The 23102-nt window shown below is 52.7% G+C and overlaps 1 protein-coding gene across 11 annotated transcripts in view; it reads right to left on the bottom strand.

Annotated features, from left to right (window-relative positions):
• Nucleotides 1–23102, bottom strand: part of BCAR3 (BCAR3 adaptor protein, NSP family member) — a 142930-nt gene that overhangs the window by 19787 nt on the left and 100041 nt on the right. For all 11 annotated transcript variants that reach the window (XR_016210895.1, XM_089300324.1, XM_089300325.1 and 8 more), the window contains one exon: nucleotides 3310–3438. Coding sequence is in view for 10 of the 11 variants with exons in the window: in XM_089300324.1 (XP_089156450.1) it covers nucleotides 3310–3438 (129 nt within the window). In the remaining variant the exon portion in view is untranslated. The remainder of the gene's footprint in view (nucleotides 1–3309; nucleotides 3439–23102) is intronic.

The following is a 23102-nucleotide window of genomic DNA, read 5'->3' as shown; positions in this document are numbered from 1 at the left end:
GTCATTGCCACCCACTGGTCTGCACCCACAGGAGACCACGCTATCCTCTTGCTCCCTTCTTTGGATTTTATTTTTCTAAACAATTTTTATTTCTTTACTCGAAAGGCAGAGAGAGAGAGAGAGAGAGAGAGAGAGAGAGAGAGAGACAGGCAGAGAGAGACAGGCAGAGAGAGACAGAAAGATAGATCTTCTATCACTGGTTCACTCCCCAAATGCCAGCAACAACCAGGGCTGGGCCAGGCCAACACCAGGAGCTCCACCCAGGTCTCTCACGCAGGCTGCAGAACCCAAGGACCAGAGCCGTCACTTACTGTCTCCCTGAGTGCACGTTACCCAGAAGACAGCAGCAGAGCCAGGAACCCAGGTGTCCAAGCTGGGAAGCAGGCCCAAGGCCCACCCCCCCACCCCACCCCCCTTCTTCAGTTTCTTAAACGTCAGATCCCTAGGAGAGCCACTCCTTCACTCGAGAACTACTGAGGACCCTCTCCTGTGTGCCAAGCAGTGCGACAGGCATGCACAGCACAGCAGGGCGTGCAGGGAGAGTCTCGCCCTCATGGCCTGAGCACTACCAGGTCTGGAAGGCCGCAGCTGCCAAGGGAGGGAAGCCATGAATCGGGGCCGGGGGGGCACACCTGGACAAGACGGAAAATGAGGCGCCTGGCGGGTCTGGTTCTCCCCCAGCCAGTGCAGTGAGGAGAGGGAAGGATTTTGTGTTGGTGTCTAGAAGTCCTCTAGAGGCCTCTCCTAGGGCAGACATCCCTCTCCAGGCCTGGCCAAGGGGAGGGTCCCCCAGCAGGACTATATGTGCGTGCGTGCGTGTGTATGTATGTATTCCGGACCTGCCAGCGACCAGCTGGAAGGCCTGGAGTAAAGGCTGGACTCCCTCAGCTCATGCAGTTGTGAGGACTAAATATTTGCATACAGTATACATGCAAAGCACCAGTACAGTGCCTGGAACACGTGGATGCTCCAAAATTGGTAACTGGGGCTGGCACTGGGGCCATCTGCATCCCTGGTTCGACTCCCTGCTACTCTGCTTTGGGTCCAGCTGCCTGCTGCCTGGGAGAGAGGGGAAGATGGTTCAAGTGCTTGGGCCCCTGCTGCCCATGTTGAAGACCCAGATGGAGGTTCCAGGCTCCTGGCTTTGGATTGGTCCAACTCTGGCCGTTGTGACCATCTGGGGAGTGAACCAGCACATGAAGATCGATCGATCGATCTCTCTCTCTCTCTCTCTCTTCCTCTGTGTCACTCTGCCTTTCAAATAAATAAATAAATCTTTAAAACCTCAGTAAACTGTGACAGTGGTGATGCAGAGAGCAAAAGGAAAATTTATGCTGGGGCAGCCTGGCCCTTCCGGATAAACCACAGGATCTCTTTGTGGCTCAGTTACATCACCATAAAGTGGGGATGATACTGTTACCCACAGAGTGGCTATAAAGATTTAAAAGGATAAAGTGTTAGCTGTAACTATTATTATTATTGTTACAGAGTTCACTTATCCTGTCTGGAATGCTTTATTGCTGAAAATTTGCATTCATGACAAATGGCAAACAAATTTTATGACCACGATAAGAAGGATGGTGGTAGGGCTGATGCTGTGGCATAGCAGGTAAAGCCAACACTGGCAGCGCCAGCATCCCATGTGGGCACCGGATTGAGTCCTGCTGCTCCACTTCTGATCCAGCTCTCTGCTTATGGCCCGGGAAGACAGCAGAAGATAGCCCAAGTGCTTGGGTCCTTGCACCCAGATGGGAGACCTGGAAGAAGCTCCTGGCTCCTGATTTCAAATCAGCTTAGCTTCAGCCACTGTGGCCATTTGGAGAATGAACCAGTGGATGGAAGATATCTCTCCCCCCATTTTTCTAACTCTATCTTTCAAATAACAACAACAAAAAAGGGATGGTGGTGAGAGTTTTATAAACTTTGACAATTTTTCCAGGACATTCTACCATTTGATCAATGATGCACTTCTGTGAGTTTAGAATAGTATGCTACCATGGTTACCTTAGGACTGCATCTTTGCCTTAAAAATATGTTTTTGCACAGAAACTCCATTTTTTGGAATTGAGCCTTTGGAAGTAATTATAGGTGTGAACCTAGCAGTTAGCTGACAGGAAGGTGGTCAGAGTGCCCAGTGATTGTGCAGCGTGCACACAATGGCCAGGAGCACAGTGTAGACTGGTGTGAAAGCCTTCATGGCAGGTGAATATGCCCCCCTCCCAAAAAAAACAGTGGGCCACCACAACCAGCAGCCGCAGCCGAACCTTCCACTTGATTTAGAAACTCTGGGAGGATAAACATCAAAATGTTCCAAGAGCTTCCTTCCAGGAGAGTTTAATTTTTCTGCTTTTTGCTATCTATTTTTCTACAATGTTAAACTTTAACAAAGTTAGAATTAAAGTTGCTTCTGTGGTTGTGCTGAGAAATTTGCTGCACTTGAAAGCAACAACAACAAAACCCACCAACTACAATAGGCTGCCCCCCCCCCCCCACTACCCAGTTTTCCTGGGTTGAAGATTGACCAACCCAAGTGTGCAACAGAAACCCATGGGCAACCATATACCTTGATTCTGCAGACTTTTTTTTAATCACTGCCTTTTTTTTTTTTTTTAAATCACTGCTTGATAAAGGAGGCAGGGCGGCCGGTGCTGTGGCAAAATGGTAAAGCCTCCGCCTGTGGTCCTGGCATCCCATATGGACACTGGTTCCAGTCCTAGCTGCTCCACTTCCCATCCATCTCTCTGCTATGGCCTGGGAAAGCAGCAGAAGATGGCCCAAGTCCTTGGGCCCCTGCACCTGCATGGGAGACCCAGAAGCAGCTCCTGGCTCCTGGCTTTGGATCAGTGCAGCTCTGGCCGTTGTGGCCATTTGGGGAGTGCACCAGCGAATGAAAGACCCCCTCTCCCCCCTGCCTCTCTGTAACTCTGCCTTTCAAATAAATAAATCAATCTTAAAAAAAAAAAGGGGGCACGTTCCAGACAACAGGAGGCTACAGGCATCCAGCCAAAAGTTCAATTACCGGAACCACAGCCTGACTGAGGGCTGCTGCCTCCTGCTGGCCCTGTGTTTGCAGACCACAGGACATTGGCTTCTCCTTCCTGCACTCACTGGGCATCACAGCTTAGTTAGCTCTTCCCAAGGTCTCCTTAGATATGGGTGTATGGGTCTACTAAGTCACTTTGTAGTGCTTGTTTTGGGCTGCACGGGGGCGTGCCCCCACATGACCCTGGAGTGGGACCCTGCAGGGCCATCAGGCTGGACGTGGCCTGAGCGCGGCAGGCCCGTGCGGGAAGGGCTGGGAGCAGGTACCTGTCTGGGGATGCGGCCGTGGTACCAGGCGTGGCTTCGCAAGTCCTCACTGCTCAGCAGCAGCTCCTCCTCCAGCTCCTTCTTCAGCCGCTCAGGGGTCCTGTCCATGACGTGCCTGTCCTTGGAGAACTACAACGAGAGTCAGCAGAGGCCTCAGTCTCCCGGGCCGGGCCGGGCCATGCCAGCCGGAGACAGCCGCCCGCCGTGTGCAGCAAACCGGTGCGTGCCTAGCGCTGTGTTCAGGCAGGGGAGTCTGGATAATGATTACAATTAGCCGTGACCTTTCATTTCTTGGCTCAGAGAGTGTAATACAATTTTCACCTGCACCCGGGGACTGGCATGGGAAAGTCTATGCGGGTGGTGGTGAGGAGGACAGGAGGGGCCGGAGAGAGCCCTGTGAGACGGACACCCAGCCCGGCCAGGCCGCCTTCTTCCCAGGGGGCTTCCTCGTTCCCCTCCAGAGTTGTTCTCACGTGGAGCCAGGAAGGGTGGCAGCTCCTGACTGACCTGAAGCCCTAGCAGTGAAAGCTCTGAATTCTTCGCTATCGGAATCTCAAGTACAGGAACTCAGTCTTTAGAAACTTGGAGATGGCTGGCGCCGCAGCTCACTAGGCTAATCCTCCACCTGCGGTGCCGGCATCCCAGGTTCTAGGGGATCCCGGTTCTGTCCTGGTTGCTCCTCTTCCAGTCCAGCTCTCTGCTGTGGTCCAGGAGTGCAGTGGAGGATGGCCCAAGTGCTTGGGCCCTGTACCACATGGGAGACCAGGAGAAGCACCTGGCTCCTGGCTTCGGATCGGTGCGGTGCACCAGCTGTAGCGGCCATTTGGGGGGGTGAACCAACGGAAGGAAGACCTTTCTCTCTGTCTCTCTCTCTCTAACTCTGCCTGTCAAAAATAAATAAATAAATAAAAAATAGAAAAATAAAAAGAAAGTTGGCTGGCGCAGCGGCTCACTAGGCTAATTCTCTGCCTTGCAGCGCCGGCACACCGGGTTCTAGTCCCGGTCGGGGTGCCGGATTCTGTCCCAGTTGCCCCTCTTCCAAGCCAGCTCTCTGCTGTGGCCAGGGAGTGCAGTGGAGGATGGCCCAAGTACTTGGACCCTGCACCCCATGGGAGACCAGGAGAAGTACCTGGCTCCTGCCTTCGGATCAGCGTGGTGTGCCGACCATAGTGTGCTGGCCGCGGTGGCCATTGGAGGGTGAACCAACGGTAAAGGAAGACCTTTCTCTCTCTCTCTCTCTCTCACTGTCCACTCTGCCTGTCAAAAAAAATATATTAAAAAAAAAAAGAAACTTGGAGAGCCATCAGACTGAGCCATTTTATGTCTCTTGAGTCTAATGAGTCTGAGCTTATACTCTGTGTGGGTTTGTTTCTGTTTTCTAATATTTCACTTGTACGACAGATTGGAAATGCAGACTCAGATCCAAACAGATCGATCCCTCACCTCAGACAGCTGCGGAGTTGCTGGCTGACCGAGGGCACTGCGCGGTGGCCGGGGGGTGGGTGGGGGCACTGGCTCCAGGCTGAACTTAGAATCACACCCACTCCCAGCACAGGGCCTGAACGCAGACCCTCGTCCCGTTCCCGGGCAAACCAGACTCAGGGCTGGAGGTCACGCAGGCAGGAGAAGCACCCGGCCTGGGTTTTGCCAGCTTGCCTGGCAGCACCCATCAGAGCCACAGAAGTATTGCTCTTCACACTGCTTTGCACCTCAGCAAGGAAGGAGCCCTTACTCCTCGGCCAAAGAAAACACGGTGCTGTGGCGCAGTCAGTAAGGCCGCCGCCCGCAGCACCCGCCACTGCATGTCCCAGCTGCTCCACTTCCCATCCAGTTCCCTGCTAACACGTCTGGGAAAGCAGTGGAGGATGGCCCCAGTGCTTGGGCCTCTGCACACATGTGGGGGTCTGGAAGAAGCTCCTGGCTTTGGCCCTGGCCGTTTCGGCCATTTGGAGGAGTGAACCAGTAGATGGAAGATCTCTCTCTCTGCCTCTGCCTTGCCCTCTCTGTAAAACTTTCGAATAAATAAATAAATCTTTAAAAAAAAAAAAAAAGAACACAACAGACTGGGGGGCTTGGCGGCTGACTCTGACCCTCCAGCCGTTCTGCACGCGCTGGGCTCGGAGGGCACCGATGGCAGAAGAGACTCAGGTGGGGCCCGGCGTTCCCCACAGCCGGCTTGCCCTCCTCCTCTCTCACAGTCTGACGGGCAGAGTTTGGCACAGAGGCTGGCTGGCCACGGAGCTGCCATGTCAGGCACGCAGAACTCACTGAATGAACAATACCCCAGCCTGGAGAGTGTCCACGGCTTTTCACAGATGGGGAGAGGCCCCCCTCTCAGAGCCTCTGCAGCTGGGCACCTTGCCGTGCAGCCGAGGGACCGCATTCCTCAATCTCTGCCTCTTACGGGAGAGGTGCTCACACGGTTAAGTTCCCACCAAGGCAAGGTCAAGTGCAACGCGGGTGAGGCCTCGGAGATGAGCCGCGGTGATGGGGCCTCAGCACCACCCCAGAAAGGTGGGGCACAAGGCAGAGAGAGGGGGGTGGAGAGGCTGCTGTCTGACAACTGTTCCTGGTCTTCCACGAGGGTGCTTGAGAAAAGTCATGGAAAATGGCATTAAAAGATGAGTTATGGGGGGCCGGCACTGTGGCGCAGTGGGATAAGCCACTGTTTGCAACACTAGCATCCCATATGAGTGCTGGTTTAATTCCCAGAAGCTCTGCTCCCTGCTAATGTGCCTGGGATGGCAGCAGAAGACGGCCCATGTTCTTGGTCCCTGCCACCATGATGGAGTTCCAGGTTCCTGGCTTCAGCCTGGCTCTGACCTGGTTGTTGTGGCCATTATTTATCTCTTTCAAATAAATAATTTTTTAAAAAATTCATGGAAAATGCATATTATGAAAAAACCATGCATGGATTTTTTTTGGCACCCAAATAAGCTTATTTTTTAATTCCATTTAATTCCATTCCTCTGAACTTCTTGTAATACTCTCATATGTGATCCTCTGACATCTGTGATTTTGGGTGTTCCTGCTGACACCGTGACCTGAGCCACTCTCCAGCCGTGTGGCAGGAGGCCCTAGGCTGCATCCCAGGCCCACTTGGTCTGAGGCTGACCATTTATAGCAACCCTAAGAATTCTCGTAGACATGTGCTCCTATCCCAGAAACACTCTCCTTTTTGGTCTCTCCATTCTGCTTCCTCCCAGCACCCTCTCAGCATCCGTTACAACAGTGAGGGTTTGTTCCATGCTGTTGTTGTTAGCATTTTAAGCATAACACATCTCTCACGCCAGGTTTTCAGATAATACTGTCATTAAGTCAGCTGTCCCCTTCCTTCTGTCCTTGTATTTCAGAGGGAGACTCCATCACCATTGCTGTTTCCCCCGAGTCTACGGATTGTACCTGGAGAGGAGACCAAAGGAAATCCTAAAGATGGACCCTTGCGGTCAGGCATCCGCCTAGCAGTCAAGATGCCCACACTGCACACTGCAGAGCCTGCGTTCCATTCCCGGCTCTGCCCTGACCTCAGCTTCCTGCCAATACACACCCCAGGGGGCAGTGGTGACAGCTCACGTTACTAGGTTCCTGCCACCCACGTAGGAGACCTGGACTGTTCTTAGCTCTAGTCCCAGCCCAGCCCTGGACCTGCATTGAGTTTTCATCTCTGGCCATGGCCAGCCCTGATCACTGTGGGCGTTTGGGGAAATGAACCAGTGGATGGGAATGTGTGCTAATGCACTTTCTCTCTCTCAAATAAGTAAAACAATATTAAAAATATATTGACCCGGCGCCAGTGCTGTGACATAGTGGCTAAAGCTACCACCTGTAGTGCCAGCATCCCATATGGATGCTGGTTCGAGTCCTGACTGCTCCACTTCCCATCCAGCTCTCTGCTATGGCCTGGGAAAGCAGTGGAAGATGGCCCAAGTGCTTGGGCCCCTGCAGCTGCGTGGGAGACCCGGAAGAAGCTCCTGGCTCCTGGCTTTGGATCAGTGCAGCTCCCTCGGTTGCAGCCAATTGGGGAGTGGGCCAGTAGATGGAAGACCTCTCTCTCTCTCTCTCTGCCTCTCCTTCTTTCTCTGTGTAACTCTTTCTAATAAAATATAAATAAATAAAAATCTTTTTTAAAAAAAGTTAGGTTTTTTAATATAGACCCTCCCAAGTAACTTGTGAGGTGAGACCATCAAAACACATGATCTTAAAAAAAATGTCCTTCGGCTCCTGAATAATCCGTGTGAAGTCAGGCAGATACACAACTGCTAGGCTTGCATTTTCACAAAGGCAGAAGGGAAGCAGGGAGGAGCGAGGCAAGAGGAGAGCAACAGAGTGAGCAAGCCCCTGCTGAGGACCTCACACCGCAACCCGACGGTGGCCCGGCCGCCTTCGATTCAACGGTGGCTATTCTGGCGGGTGGACGACTTCTCGAAGTCTCACTTAACTGTTTTAGACACACACACCAATGCAACTTTTACTGTTTTTCCCAACTGCCTGTATTTTACAAGGCCCGTATCTAGTCCACTGTCTTATAGAAAAGTGCTTTGATCGGGGCGCGTGGGGTGACCACAAAGGGAGTTTCGGCAAAATGTGTCCATTTGTGTGTCTGAGAGTGCTGTGATCCACATTCGTGCTCCTCGGGGACCAGAGTGAGCTTCCTGCTGCCTGGCACGGGTCGCCAGCGTCTGCGACATCTGGCAGAATTCTGCTGGCGTCCCCTGAAACCACCGGAACCCTTGGGGACAGCAGGCCTTTCTGCCCCTCTGCTGCCATGTGGGAGGGCTGTGCATTTGTGAACCGCTACCGTTTCAGCCACAGCCTCGGCTAGTTTTTTTTCTTGGCTACCAAGCAAACTCCAGCAGTTTAAGGGAACACAGCAGCACCACTGTCCATTCCATTTCTGTGTGGCCACAGAGGCCTCTCACTGACCCAGGCCCTGGTTCTGAGGGAAGGAGCAATCTCTGTCCCCCACGTGACGTTCACACACATCACCGTGACGCAGTCATCTAGAACTTGGCACAACAGGAGACAGAGTCGGATGCCGGTCCCAGCCTCCTGACAAACTCAGGGTGACAAGCACACCGCTCAGATTCATCCCGGCTCCTCCCAGAGCGCACGTTCCTATGCATTCCACATCCGTCTCTGCCACTGGCTTCTGTGTTCAGAGTGCCAGGAAGATGGGCCGGCCCTCTTCGTGGCCCTGGGACAGCAGACACGGCCCCACTCAGGGGCACTCAGAATGAGAGGTGCAGCTGTGTCCTCCGAGAAGGGTCACGCGGACCACGAATGCGGCACACCAAATGCCAGCCAGAAAGAGACCAGGAGAAAGCTCAGAGCCCCCCATCACAGGCACACGATGCCACCCAGGTCAGGTGCTCTATTTGTCCCTGAATTTGAGCCTCCTTTCTAGAAGGCAGGTCTGATTGCTCCTGTTCCTAGCTTCTCGCCTGGAGGGGAAGGGGGTGACAGCCAGGGCACGAGTAAGAGATGGGGGATAGGTTTTTGCTGACTCGGCAAAGGCTCCCGGCACCCCGAGCTCCACCTCCAGAGGTAGCCAGGCTGCTTGACTTTGGACCATAGGCAGATGCCCCCCGGGTCTTGTCCTTGTCATTCCAGGTCCAAATCCACCCGTGGCTACCGTAAGACTGAAACAGGCAGGACTCACAGCCCCACCTCAACGCTTGTCTGAATTTGGCCCACCACAAGTTTGGAAGGAGTCCTTTGTTGGGCAGGGGAGGGGCGGTAAGAAGAGGCACCATGCCCTTCAGTTACGGTAAGAATACCTTGGGGCCGGCGTTGTGGTGCAGTGGGTTAAGCTGCCGCCTGAGACCCTGGCATCCTACATCAGAGCGTGGGTTCAAGTCCTGACTCCTCCACTTCTGATCCAGTTCCCTGCTAATGTGCTTGGAAAATCAGCAGAAAATGGCCCCTGCCATCCATGTGGGAGATCTGGATAGAGCTCCAGGTTCCTGGCTTTGGCCTGGCCCAGCCCCAGCTACTGCAACCACTTGGGGAATGAACCAGAGAGAGAAGATCTTTCTCCATCTCTCTCTGTAACTCTGCCTTTCAAATAGAATAGAATAGATTTTTACAAATGAACAAACAAAAAAACTCAGCATACCTTGAATAGGAAAGAAAGGAGGGAGGAGGTTTAATAACTACTGGTTCATGGTCACCCACTCACACGGCTCCACCTCTACAATTTCACTCTAGTCCCACATGTAGCACTGGAGTCTGAGATGACATACAGATAAACTGACTACTAGGGCAAATGAACCAAACTGAAGGTTAGGAAATTAAAAAAGGTAAAAGAAAACTTCTCACATCACTACAACAGATGGTTTTCATGGAAATCTGAATCTAGCCTCATCTTCCTCATGGTCAGCATTTTAATAGCTCTGACATCATCAGATGCCACAGTTTCAGTGCATGCTGAACCAGCCACCTTAATCCACAGGCCATGGGGCTCCCGGAGGCAGGCTCCCGGGCTGCGAACAGGGTACAAATGTGTCAGGAGGCGTTAAGGAGCCTGCACCGTGTCGGTATCTAGAAAGCACTCAGGACGCAGGCAAGCAGGCCCTCGGCACTGGCGACTGTTACCATGGCCTCGCGTCAGCACGCCACCACTCTGGTCCTCTAAAATAAGCGGATCCCATACTCCAGGACAATGTTCAGGAGGGAAGCAGTTAAGGAGAGCAGCTGGGGTGTCCAACACTCGCCCCAGTACCCGTGGTGCAGTTCCACGGCCAGGACAGGTCTTGACTTGCTGAGGCAGCTCCGAAAATCACGGTATCCCGTGGATCCGAGAGGAACACTTCTGCTGCCACACGGGCCCCGGCGAGCCCGGTCTCAGCAGGCTGGCAGCGCGGGACGGCATGTCGTGAGCGGGCACGGTGCCAGCTCCGCAGACGTGCTGGGCACCTCGATGAACAGGGAGACCCACATCTCAGCAGCTCCGGAAGCAGAGAAGCCCTTCCAGCCTAGGGGGCGGGAGCAGGAGCGGGATGTCTCCGTGGGCAGCAGAGCCTGCATTTGAAATCAGGCTCCACAATGGGCCCTGCAGGCCGCCCTCCCCACCCCCGCAGTCCCCACAGACTCTAGTGTGGGGGTGGGGTGGGGGGCACTGCTAGACCCCCCCACCTCGGGGTAGCTGCCGCGTCCAGTACAGAAGCAGAAAGGATGACGGGCTGGCGTCTAGGTTAGGATTAATGTTTACTTTATCCCTGCCTGGAAGAAAAGCTTCCCAGTTCCCACGGGATCTTCAATTGTGCAATTCACCAGGAAAGACTCCGTCCCCAGGCCCAGGAAGTGGCTGAAAGAGGAAGCAGCAGAGGTGGCACTTGATGACCTGGCATTTACCCAGCATGGGAGCAGGGAGGGAGGCGTTTATCCCCGCCTTCCCAAGGGGCACAGCTAGAGAGAGTGCCCTGCAGCCCAGAGCTCAGGATGGCTGCCTCCTGCCTTGGGGTCTCATCCCCACCCCTCCCTGCTCCGCAGCCCCCCGCGAGTTGCACCCTGTCCCCGTCCAGATTAAAACAAGCAAAGTCACTGTGTTCCCAGGGGGCTCTGGGGCAGCTTTATGGGGGGGGCGGGTCGGAGAATCAGAGGTGGCTCCTGAGGATAAAACTTGGGGAGAAGGGGAAGAAGGCGTCTGGGGCGTTGGGGCTGAGAGACAGAGTAGGGGGGCACGGCTGCATGGAGGCTGTGGCTAGGGAGGAGTGGGTGGAGGCGCTCACAGTGCAATGGGTATGAGACACACACACATATATCACACAGACCGTCAGATCCACACTCCCTCCTCCCCCAGCAGAGTTCATTCCACCTTCACTCCACGGGTTCCCGGCCCACCTTCCCAGCCGTAGCCGGTTAGTCCAGGGGAGGGCTCCTGGCCTGTGGCTGGGAGGAGGCATCCATCCCACCTCAGGGGTTGTTTGGTGTCCATGTTTCGTGGTGGGTGGGTGGGAGAGAGTTGAAGGAATGAAACCCGCACACAAAGAGCGGCAAGAGGTGGAAGGTGTCCTGGCGGCAAGGGCATCCGTAAGACCCAGCTCAAGCCGTCAGCCGCAGACTCCGCCAAGCCCCACGCTGGTGCGAGCTGCAGTCCTAGCCCAGGAAGGCAGGGGGCAGACAAGGGAAGCTGGCACGGGAGGCTGAGGGGTTTGACCTTATTCCAGGCCCTGAGTCACCGCGCGTCTCTGCCAGAAGGCAACAGGTGCGAGAAGGTGCATTAAAGGAGCCGGGCGGCTGGGCCGGGGCTGGAGGCGCACCGCCAGCTCAGTCTTCTCAGATGTGCTGGTGCCCAGAGCACCGTCTCCAGCCCTTAGGGCTCGTGCCCGGGGGTATTTCCCAGAACCCATGTCAAGCGGGACGTCCGCGTGGCCAGCCTGAACTCAGGGCTCTGGAAAGCCTGCTTTTCTCCCCTCTCCTGGTCACAGCATCTCCTGGAATCCTCGGAGCGGACTTCCGCTGATGGAGCAACTCCTGATTTGACCTCTTACCGACCCCCAGGCTATTCCCCACTCACAAGGCTGCTGTTCTGGTCTCAAACTTCTGCAATGATCTCCTAAGGATTTCCTCACCTCCTGTCCCAGACCCCACAACCTGCCTCCTACAATCCCATCATGCCTACCGGATCACCCCAGGCTCAGGGACTTAGTTCTGTGGAGCCTTAGGCTCAGGCTGGCATGAGATTAAGGACTTTCTAAGCTCCTCCCCACCTACAAACAATGCAGTGGGCTTCTACCATCTGGTGTTCACTTTTCCCAGGGCTCAGGGCTGTCCATAGGGGTGTGAGGGCACAGACCCCCATCCTGCCTGGTCCTTGAGACTTGAACAGATTCTTTGCAGTCCCAGTGAGCTGAACCATGGCCCACATCCTTTACTGAGCCTTCAAACACACCAGGACCCAGCTCTGAATCTGGCAGGAGGCCCAGATCCCCACAGGGCCGTGCATATGAACAGGTGTCACTCCGTGGGCTCCAGAGAAAGTGACAAGGACTGAATGGTGGGCCAGACGGCTGATGGTGACCCAGGAAGTTCATCCGTCTGCAGATTTGGGACAGGATCTTTTGGGGTTTATGGGTTGTTGAGGGCTAAGGAAATACTGGTTATGTTACCAAGGGTTCACGGTCACCTACAGAGAAGACCCATAGCCTTCTGCATCTGCTGCAAGCTAACCTGCTAACATGTCCGCATGCAAGGTCCCACTTAGAGGGACCTTCTGCAGTGCCCTGGAACAGGCTGTCTGCCCTCCCCGCCTCTGCTGCACGGTTCAGCCGACAGAGGAACACATCTGCAGACATGCCAACCGCACAGCCTGGCTGGATCCCAAGCTGGGGACTGCTTGGCCCCAGGGGAGTCAGACAAGACCGCGGGGACCTACAACACCAAGTTGAAAGGCTTCATCTGGGGAGGGGGGGAGCAGTGAGGGTACCTGTGCAGTGCAGCCAGGGGCCTGCCGGGCATTACCTCCGTGAGGGCAGAAGCTGGGCTTCACCTGCCTGGGACTCCCAGAGCCTCGCCCAGTGCCCGGCACACAGCAGAGGCCCAGTAAACACTGAGGGGAACCCTGCTCACCCGTCTGCACTCCATGTGGCAACTTCCTCGTCACTGAGTGTGGGAAGAGGTCAGCACTTGGAGACTGGTCAGGGACAAGAGGCCCCGGGTGGGCTTTGTGGTGCATTGCCGCTTGGAGCACCTGCAATCCACAGTGGAGTGCCTGGGTTCACGTCCTGCCTCTGCTTCTGATCCAGCTTCCTGCAGGGGGCAGCAGGTGATGGCTCAAGTGCTTGAACCCCTGTCACCCGGATGGAGTTCCTGGTTCCTGGCTTCAGCCTGGCTCATCCCTGGCTGTTCCAAGGATTTCGGAAATGAACCACAGGACAGAAGCACACACACACAGTCTTTCTTTCTCTCACTCTGTCAACTCTGACATTCTGTCTCTTTAAAAAATAGAGAAATAAAAAAGAACAAGGGACCCTGGGCACATTTCTGGACTTCTCTGAGCTTACTTCTGTATGCACTGTTGGGTTTGTGTGTGTGTGTGTGTGTGTGTGTGTGTGGTGGTAACAATTCCCACCTAACAGGGTTACATGGCCTAGTGCACACAAAGCACCTGGCACCGCACTTGGCACAAGGTGGACTCTCACCTGAAACAATGTAGAATTTGAACCTACTTTCAAAGTTGACTTTTGATCCATCTTCTATCTGCTGGTTCACTGCCCACATGGCCGTAGTGGCCAGGTTGGGCCAGGCTGAATCCAGGAAGCAGGAGTTTCCTCCTAGTCTCCCACATGGGTGGCAGGAGGTATTTGGGCTACCTGCTGCTGTGTTTCCTAGGCCATTAGCAGGGAGGTGGATTGAAAGTGAAGCAGCCAGGGCTCGAACCGACACCCAAGTGGGAAACCAGCGTGGCAGGCACTACGCCACAATTCCAGCCCCTAAAGATGACTCCTGACAACAAAACTGGAAGATTACTTTTCCAAAGAACTCTTTAGGGGTGGGTGCTTGGTGTAGTAGTTAGGAGGCCGCTTGTGATGCCTGCATCCCACACAGGATCTGGTGCCTGGATTCAATTCCCAGCTCTGTTTCCAATTGTTGCTTTCTGCTGATGTGCACTGGGACAGCAGATTACGGCTCAGTTACCTGGATTCCTGTCACCTACATGGCAGACAGAGATTGAGCTCCTGGTTCCAGTCTGGCCCAGTACAGCTGTTGCAGGCATTTGGTGAGCAAAGCGGTAGATGGGAGGTCTGTCTGTTGGTCTCTATGCCTTTCAAATAAATAAAATTTAAAATAAAAAAAAAAAACTTAAAATCCATCAGGAAGTTTTAGAGAAGCTTGACCTTTGAGAATTTAGTTCTAATGGAAAAAATGAAAAGTTGGAACAGTCAGCCTCTATTTAGGTGTGAGTTTGCTTATTTCAGTTCAAAGTCTACAGCTTCTGGTGGTTTGAGCAGCATTAAATGGTTCCATCCGCGCGGGAGGAGGCTGGCTGCCTGTGAGAAGGCACATTCTCCTGGCAGCCAGCTTGTGGCAGGCCTGTATTTTTTTTTTTTTTTTAACAGGCAGAGTAGACAGTGAGAGAGAGAGAGACAGAGAGGAACAGAGAGAAAGGTCTTCTTTTTCCGTTGGTTCACCCTACAATGGCCGCAGTGGCCGGTGCACTGCACTGACCCGAAGCCAGGAGCCTCTCCTGGTCTCCCATGCAGGTGCAGGGCCCAAGCACTTGGGCCATCCTCCACTGCCCTCCTGGGCCACAGCAGAGAGCTGGACTGGAAGAGGAGCAACCAGGACAGAATCTGGTGCCCCGACCGGGACTAGAACCCGGGGTGCCAGCGCCGCAGGCGGAGAATTAGCCTAGTGAGCCGCGGTGCCGGCCAGGCCTGTATTTCAACACAGGTACAAGATCCTTCATCCCAAATCCAAGATGCTCCAGAATCAAAAATGCTTGAGTGCCGACATGACACGAGTAGCAAGATTGCAGCTCTGAGCATGCTGGGTAAGTACTGAGCCCTTACCCGCAAGTCTAAGTAGTCAGCTCTAGATGGCTCACAGAGCCCCAGGGACGCAGCAGACAGAGCTGCCGTGAGAGCGTAAGGAAGCCCCGTGTTTTGCACACACATGCTGAAAGCTCCCTGTGTGTACATCACGTCTCCTTCAGGGCCCTGGTTGCTTACTAGTGGATAAATTCTTTGTTGAATTTTCAATTTTAAAAACTGAGATGATCTTCTAGTTGTTTATTCACTCTGTGATCAAGGCAGGTGATGAATTAGCTTGAAATAAAGAAAAGGAATAAAGAAATGTGTGCATGAAAATAAAGGAGAGAGGAGGAAAGGGCAGGGTGGGCTGGGGGCGGGGTGGGGCGGGAGGGCAGCTGGGCTCTTCTAATCGGGAGCCCTGGGCACAGCGCCTGGAATGCTACCAGGGCTCGCACACAAAAGCTTCCTTTCTTCTGCCAAGAAACAGTTTATTAGATTAAGGAGATGCCAACAACAATCTAGCCCTCTTATCAAGTCGCACCAAACAACTCCACAGGTCAGACTTTCCTTTCAGAAATCTCATCCAGAAAGTATGACCAAAAACAAAGTTGGAAGCCGGCCTGGAGCTCTGGCTCATCAAGTACGATTGGTCTAACTCTAAGCAGAGCCTGCATCTTCAGGAGTTCGGGGGGAAGCTCCACAGGGCCGTGTCACAGGAGCTATACCAGGTGAGCCACGCTAGGCCAAGGAAGGGACCAAAGGACAGACCCTCCCTCAGATCCACTGAACTCTGGCAGCAAGATCATGAAGACTTCAGTCTGTATTGTCACTCTGTGAACTAAGGTAAACAGAGGGGCCGCCTGCAGTGCCAGCATCCCATATGGGCACCGGTTCCAGTCCTGGCTGCTCCACTTCCAGTCCAGCTCTCTGCTATGGCCTGGGAAAGCAGTGGAGGATGGCCCAAGTGCTTGGGCCCCTGCACCCACTTGAGAGATCTGGAAGAAGCTCCTGGCTTCTGATCAGCTTAGCTCCAGCCGTTGTGGCCATCTGGGGAGTGAAACAGTGGATGGAAGACCTGTTTCTCTCTCTCTGCCTCTGCCTCTCTGTAACTCCGCCTTTCAAAGAAATATTAAAAAAAGTAAACATAGAAAGAAACTGGGTGTCCCCCTCCCCCACAAAGTGCACTTTGGATAACAGCTACACAAAGCACCTACAAGCCCCACTCTGAGGGATGCTGAATTTGAGATCTACTTGCAAGAAAATCCACCTAAAAATGAAATTCTTTGGAGAATTCAGAAACTCAGCTCCTTTGAATGCACTTCAAGCGGTTGCCAAGTTTACAGGCAAATTCCAAAGTACATAAAGAACTTTTAGAGACCCAGTAGGTAATTTTACAATGGAAGACCTACATAAATTGATCAAGAACCCAAAGAATGGATCAATTCCAATTACTTCTGCCACTCCTGACCTTGCCGTCAGCAAGTCAAATGCAGTTTATACACCATCCTACTTTTTCCACTGGGATGCAACAGTTTCTTATGCTAATAACTGTGATTAAAGCCAAAACCTTTACTTATATAAACGATTAACTTTAAGTAAGAGTACAACGAGGAAACAAATTCAAATCTGATCTCTCTTCTTGGGTCAGCAAGACCAAATGGGCACATGTAGGCGCACAGGCACTTGGGCCTCTCAGCCTGACCCGGCCCTGTGGGCACCGTGGCCTGGCCTGTGGTCCGGACATGCACAGCACAATGGTACCACATCCAAGCAAGTGGGCGTCCACATGGAGCCATCGGAGACGTGTGTGCCGGGCAGCTGCTGACACAGGGACTGATGGGAAGGCCGCCTCCTCCTAATTCTCACCCTCTGTGCCGGCAGCAGACGGCCCTCAGCCTGTCCTCGTGGGCTCTTTGCTGCTGAGGTGTTGGGCTCTTGACCCATGAAGACACCTGGCCTCCGCTGGGCCTTCTCTGGAAGCCCTAGCCTGTGGCCTGCGCCTTCCAACTCTTCCCTTACAGCTCAGCGGAGCAGCCTTGGTGGGTGGCTCCCCCACCCCCACACACTTCACCCCGCTTGCCAATGTTCTGCAGAAACAACCAGGGCATCCGTTTCCAACCGTGAGCCTGCCAATCACGGGGACACGTTGTCCCTGCTTGAACCCGAGGAGTGGATGCTCACCAATCCACTTTCCTGGAAGACCTGAGGGAGACACACTGTGATGGAGGAAGGACCCCATGGCTTGAGGGCGAGCGGTCACAGCCTCCCGGAAGGGACCAGCCATTCCAGGACAATGGCCAGCAATGTACTGCTGAGTCCTGGAAGACAGCCCACATCCTCGCTGAGGCCAGTGCGGGTTTCTGGAAGCTTCTGAGACAGGGACCAGCAGCAGTAGGAAAGAGATTCCAAAACACCTCGGCAAGCTTTAGCGTTCCAGAACACTCAACCGACGGGGCGTGAGTGTGTAAGTACCCTGACGAGATAAATTCCTCTCTTCCAAATCCTAGAAAGAAGCTCATCTTCAGCAGAGAACCTGCAGATGGGTGCTGAAGCCGTTTTACCACTTTATAATTAGACCCGGGTGATTTATCACACTGCAGAACACATCCCCACTCTAGTGCCATTAAAAACTGAATTGCAATTTGCTGTTAAATTAAGATGCTTCATTTTTCTACTGTATCTGATTTTCCCTTTTCACAGACGAATGATGCTACAAGGGCCATCAGACAGGAAAATGCCATCAAAACCCCTGGAGAGCCCAAATCTAAGAGATTGCATCTTATTCATTATCAAACCTTATCAAACTCTTATCAAGAGAAGCCCAGAGACCGTGAATAGGAAATATGATAAGCATATCTGTGGAAGTCCTTGCTTATCATGGTTCTGAGAAATCCCCATGAAAATTCTGCTATCCATGTGTGCAAACTACAAAGGCGGATTTAAGTTTAATTTGTGCAGACTAGAGTCCTAAAGTACAGCACCCTCTAAGCAGGCAGGAGAAACTTAATCCTACATGGCCAACTAATTACATTCGAACCTTCCAAAGGGGCACCACGGCTCACTTTGATGTTAAGCTGCTGGACCTCTTGTCCCATCATTCCTTGGGCAAGTTCTCCTCTGCACATCAAAGCTATTGCTTTTGAACTCCATTTCACTAGGGTAGAACGCCCAGGGACAGAAGATGGCTTCTCGCTGAAGGAGGCTGCTTTTTCTCTGAAAACCACAGGAGGAGCGCTGAGTTTCTCCAGAGTGCACCCCCTACCCAGCATCAACAAAGGTTGCCTCTTTCCTTCCTGAAGGCGAGCCCCACCATGAGAGACACTGCCCGGCATGCCCAGTCCACCGCAGATCTCCCGCCCCTGCCTGGTCCCCAGTGGGCTTGTCTGGCACGTTTCTCAGGATCTTGACAAAGCACTGTTCACCCCCGAGCTCACTCAGAGCTCAGCTCCGAGGCGCTCTCAGCCTTCCCATCAACAGATACTGCAACAGGAAGAGAGGTCCGAGAGGTCCAAGAGTTCATCTCTCCCAGCTGAAAGCCCTGGTGGGTACCTTCCTCTGGCCTGAACTTGGAGGATGACTTCCTGGAGCAGCCGCTGCTGGGGAAGAGAGTCCAAGTCGCCCCCTTGTGGCAGCCCTGCGTTCTGACGGCTCCCAGTGGGAAGTTGGATGTGCCGCACTGAAGACCAAAAGGGTCACCGCTGCCCTTAAATCACATACTGGGCCAGTGAAAAGAAGGGCTTCAGATAAAAGCTAAGTACCAGTTCAACCCACGGAAAGCCCCGCTAGGCCACTCTGCTCCGCCAGTGACTTCTGATAATGGTGCTTTCTCCGTCAGGGTTGGCACACGGGTTAAACGAGACAATGCAAGTGAAATATTAATCATCGGCTCTGGCAGCAAGATTACACTCAGTAATAAAAGTGCTTTGTTAACATCCGCAGAGAAAGAAAAAACAGACTGCCCTGGCTGAGGCAGACGACAATAAAAGGATATGAAGACCAGCTGACCGGAGTTCAGAAAGCACAGAGAGCCAAGCCAGAAATCTTGACCATTGGTAATTCACCCTTGTTCATGCAACATCTTAATGTAAACTATGAGTAATTCAATCAGAACGCAGGGACGGGCAGTTAGCACAGCAGTTAAAGTGCTGCTTGGGACGCCCACAATCCATATCAGGGTGCTTGGGTTTGAGTCCCAGGTCCTCTCCCACTTCCAGTTTCCTGCTAATCATTCCTTGGGAGGTGCCAGCTCAAGTACTTGGGTCCTGCCACCCACACAGGAGACCCAGACTGAGTTCCAGGATCCTATCTTTGGCCTGGCCCAGTGCTTGCTATGGCAGGCATTGGAGGAGTGACCCAGTGTGAACCAGTGAACTGTCTCTCTGCCTTTAAAATAAGCAAGCAAGCACATAAATAAAGACAGTAACATCAGGAAATCAAAATCAGCTTACTTCAAATACTATCCTTTTAAAACTTCATCTTTAATCAATGAGATACTACTGAGTCAACAAAACACATCACAGTTGAAACATACTAGGAGATACAACTGGAAGGAAAAGCAAAATATGCCAAACACGGGGCCAGCACTGTGGCGCAGTGGGTTAACACCCTGGCCTGAAGCACCGCCATCCCATATGGATGCCGGTCTGAGTCCCAGCTGCTTCACTTCTGATCCAGCTCTCTGCTATGGCCTGGGAAAGCAGTGGAAGATGGCCCAAGTCCTTGGGCCCCTGCACCAGTGTGGGAGATCCGGAAGAAGCTCCTGGCTCCAGATTGGCGCAGCTCCTGCCATTGTGGCCAATTGGGGAGTGAACCATCGGATGGAAGACCTCTTTCTCTCTCTGTCTCTCCTCTGTGTAACTCTGACTTTCAAATAAATAAATAAATTTTTTTAAAAATATGCAAACACATAGAGTAAAAGGCAAAGATTCAGATAGCCTCTGGCATGGGGTGAGGAATAACTGATTCTCAAATTCTCTCTCTCCAGAATAGTAGCATGACTAACAGGTGTCTTAGAATGCTGCTCTGGGACAAACGGCATCTCGTATGCCAGTGCTGAAGTACACAATAAGCTTTCAATGAAACTGAATGACCAATCACAATCCCAGTCACTGTCAATATACAACTCGAAGGTCACTTTGAAGGCACAGTTCCCTGAGAGGAGCTCAAATGTGTGACATTCACATATCTCATTTAACAAGCTAATAAGCTTTTAAAAAACAAACTCCATGTGAGGTGTCATGGAAAGGCACAAAATAGGAACTGGACTTAGAGAAACAAGACACTCCGCACACAATCACATGAATCCACACACTGTTCCTGGTAACCAAACAGCTAGCAAGAATATTTATATCTCACAAGAGAAAACATGACATTTTCATGACCTGCTCAGATTTACAGAGTTAGGGACTGACTGAAAATTAGAATCCAAGTATCCCAAAGTATATAAAGAACTGGGAATGCTTAGCTTGCATAAAAATAAAAAAGACGTAAAGGGAACTTGAGGTCTGTGCTAAAATATCTAAGGCCTAGGCTATTATTGTCGCAAGATGATGGGTCAAACATTCTTGGGCCAATTCCCTAGAGAAACAAATCCAGAATCCCTCCTCTTTTATTTCTAGGTCTCCATTTGTATCAACTGCTTTGACCTCAAACTAGACAAGCTTACCATCTGAAGGGGGCTATCATCTGGAGGACTATCCCACTCATTTAACTACAGAACAAGGCAAGTGTTGCAGGTGCATAGATTTTGACACAAATGAGATGAGGCCTTGTAGTAATTAGACTTTCCAAATACAGACACATAGTCTGTAAGGACAGAGCACACCGCCATCTCTAGGAATGTCAAATAGAAGGGTTATGACCTCCTATGAAGAGTTAGGAGACAGGAGGGTCATTGGAAAGCTACTGTGAAATTCTAAACAAGAACTGACGAGTCTTGGATTAATACAGCAGTGGTAGAAACAGAGAGAAACGGACACACAAGAGGGATGTTTTAGGAGTAATAGCACAAAGACTTACTAACTGACACATGGAGAATGAAGAGCAGAAAGAGGCATGGGTGCTCCAGAAAGACAACTGAACCACCAGCAACCAGTAGAGCATGAAAGCCGAGCAGGTTGGTGAAGATGTAGAGTTAGGAGCTCTCAGCAGGCCATGGGTCTGGGAGCTATAGGGACAGGTTAACTGGAGACAGAACTTTGGAATACATAGTATAGAGGGTATCTCATTTCTCCTCCCATCTAGACTTGGGATACAACATGAGAAGAGGGCTGGGGGGCACTGGCTTTTAAGAGGTGGACTAGAAAGAGAAACTCAAGAGAAGACCGGGTAAGCTAGCAAACACCCAGGAAAACAAGTGCAGTGCAGTGTCTTGGAGACTGAGAAAGCAGGAGTTCAGGGAGGAATGGCAGCAGAGAATCCCAATCAAATCAGAGATGAACAGCACCTACTGGACTTGGCCATGTGCAGGTTGTCAGTGGAGGACAGGGGGCTGAATGGCCAATGGGAAGGAAGGAATTGGCCAATGGAGGGCCAGTGGATGGAAGATGATACCTGGAAGGAAGACATGGAAATGTGGATGGTTTTGAGGAAGGAAAAGACCAGAGCATTTTCATAAACTAGGAAGAAAGTGTAGGTAAAAACAGAGACTAAAGGTCCCTGCTGAGTGCAGAGATCAATGGAGAGGAGTCCCAGGGGAGGGGACAACCACAAGCACAAGTGGCTGGGCCGGCTGGGGTCACGGAGATGGACACTTCATCCTTGGAGGCTGGAGGGAGGGAGAAGGGGTGTGGCGTGGCTGCAGCCTGTGGGGGCGGTGGTAAGGACAGGAAAGGGTGGTAGCCATTGATAGCCCTGACTGTCCCAGTGGAGGAAGCAGCAGGATCTTACACTGAGGGTCTTAAAGGACACGCCTTGAAGAGAGGGTGGAGGAACGAGCAAGGACAAGGCTGACTGCTGGGAAGCTTCGAGGCTGGGGACACAGCGTGTGTCGGGGGGACACTGCTCCTCAAACTCCTCCGACACACAGAGAGCTCACCTCAAACCTTCACCTCGTCCCCCACTGCCCCTAGTGCAAAGTCCCATCTTTCCACAGCACACAAGCCCCATGTGCTCTGTTTGCCGACCTATTTGGGATGCTCTTTCTCTCTCCCGTGCCTCTTGCACTTGTGCTCCTACTGTGCCACCTCCTCCAGGAGCTCCCTGAGTGAGGCAGGTTAAAGACCTCTCCCCGACTCTCACAACAGGCCATGCATCCTGCCCACCTCTGCACCTGCCACAACGGGGAGACAGCTGCTTGGGCAGCTAGCCCCATGCCAGACAGGCAGAGCTCCTTCTGGATGGAAAGACCCACCTGTGTGCCCCTCAGCAGGCACGGGAGTGGGCATGGCCAGGTGACTTCTGCGAGAGGCTGGCCGATGGCTCCTTGAGCCCCATGCTGAGAACCCAGGGTCTGACCTTGTCAGTCTCTCGCACAGAACTGCCTTCATAAAAGCACGAGCGTAATGTTATCTGCACTGGGGACAGTGCTTCTCCTAGAAACTGATCACGGCTCTTCCACAGCAGACATTCTCATGGCCAAGGTCAGATTCTGACAGCAGTTTCTGGGGCTGTGGACATGCCCTGGAAATGCACCTGGGGAGAGCAATGCACAGCGGTGTCCCACCTCGTGAGCACTCCTCTCGCTGCCCCCGCTGCCAAACAGGTCAGGCTGGGTCTCCTCTGCTCTGAGGATACCCCAAATCAGCTAACAGACCCCAAGCTGTCCTTGACAACAGCTATATACCTGGCGGTGACCCTGTGTGCTGCTGGCCTCTCCTCTGCTGAGACCTCCATGCTCCGAGCTCACCAGCCCTCCCTCCGCATCCTCCCCAGCCTACAGCCTGCTGCATCCTCTTGCAGTCCTGGAGGTGCTGAATCTGCTAACAGGATTTTCCCAGGTCCCAGCCCCATCTCTGCTTCCCACTCAGGTCCCTCCAACAAAAATAAGTCCTCGGCTAGGCTTCAAGTACTGGGGTCTATTGGGCAAGGGGATGCTAGGACACAGCCTCTGTCCAGCATTGGTTGAAACCAGACCCCAGTGGCTCCCAGATGGCAATGGAATGCATTCATGGCTCATAAAAAATGCCGCACTGGTTTTTTTTTTTTTAGGGCTGGAGAGATAAAGGAGCAACTAGCAGCCAGCAGGGCTTGTCACTTGGGAAGACTTTTCCCACATGGCTTTTTCCATTGTGTGCAGTCCATGCTGAAGGTGTGTCTGCCCCAACGTCAGCACCAGCATGTGTCACTAGGAGCCCACTGTCACAGTGACAGAGCAAAGCA

The sequence above is a fragment of the Oryctolagus cuniculus genome, chromosome 7 (assembly GCF_051225735.1).
Source record: "Oryctolagus cuniculus isolate XC-2025 breed Fujian yellow rabbit chromosome 7, ASM5122573v1, whole genome shotgun sequence".
In the NCBI taxonomy this organism is placed as follows: domain Eukaryota; kingdom Metazoa; phylum Chordata; class Mammalia; order Lagomorpha; family Leporidae; genus Oryctolagus; species Oryctolagus cuniculus.
The sequence above is the reverse complement of the archived record's forward strand: the minus strand, read 5'-3'. Positions and strand labels throughout refer to the sequence as shown.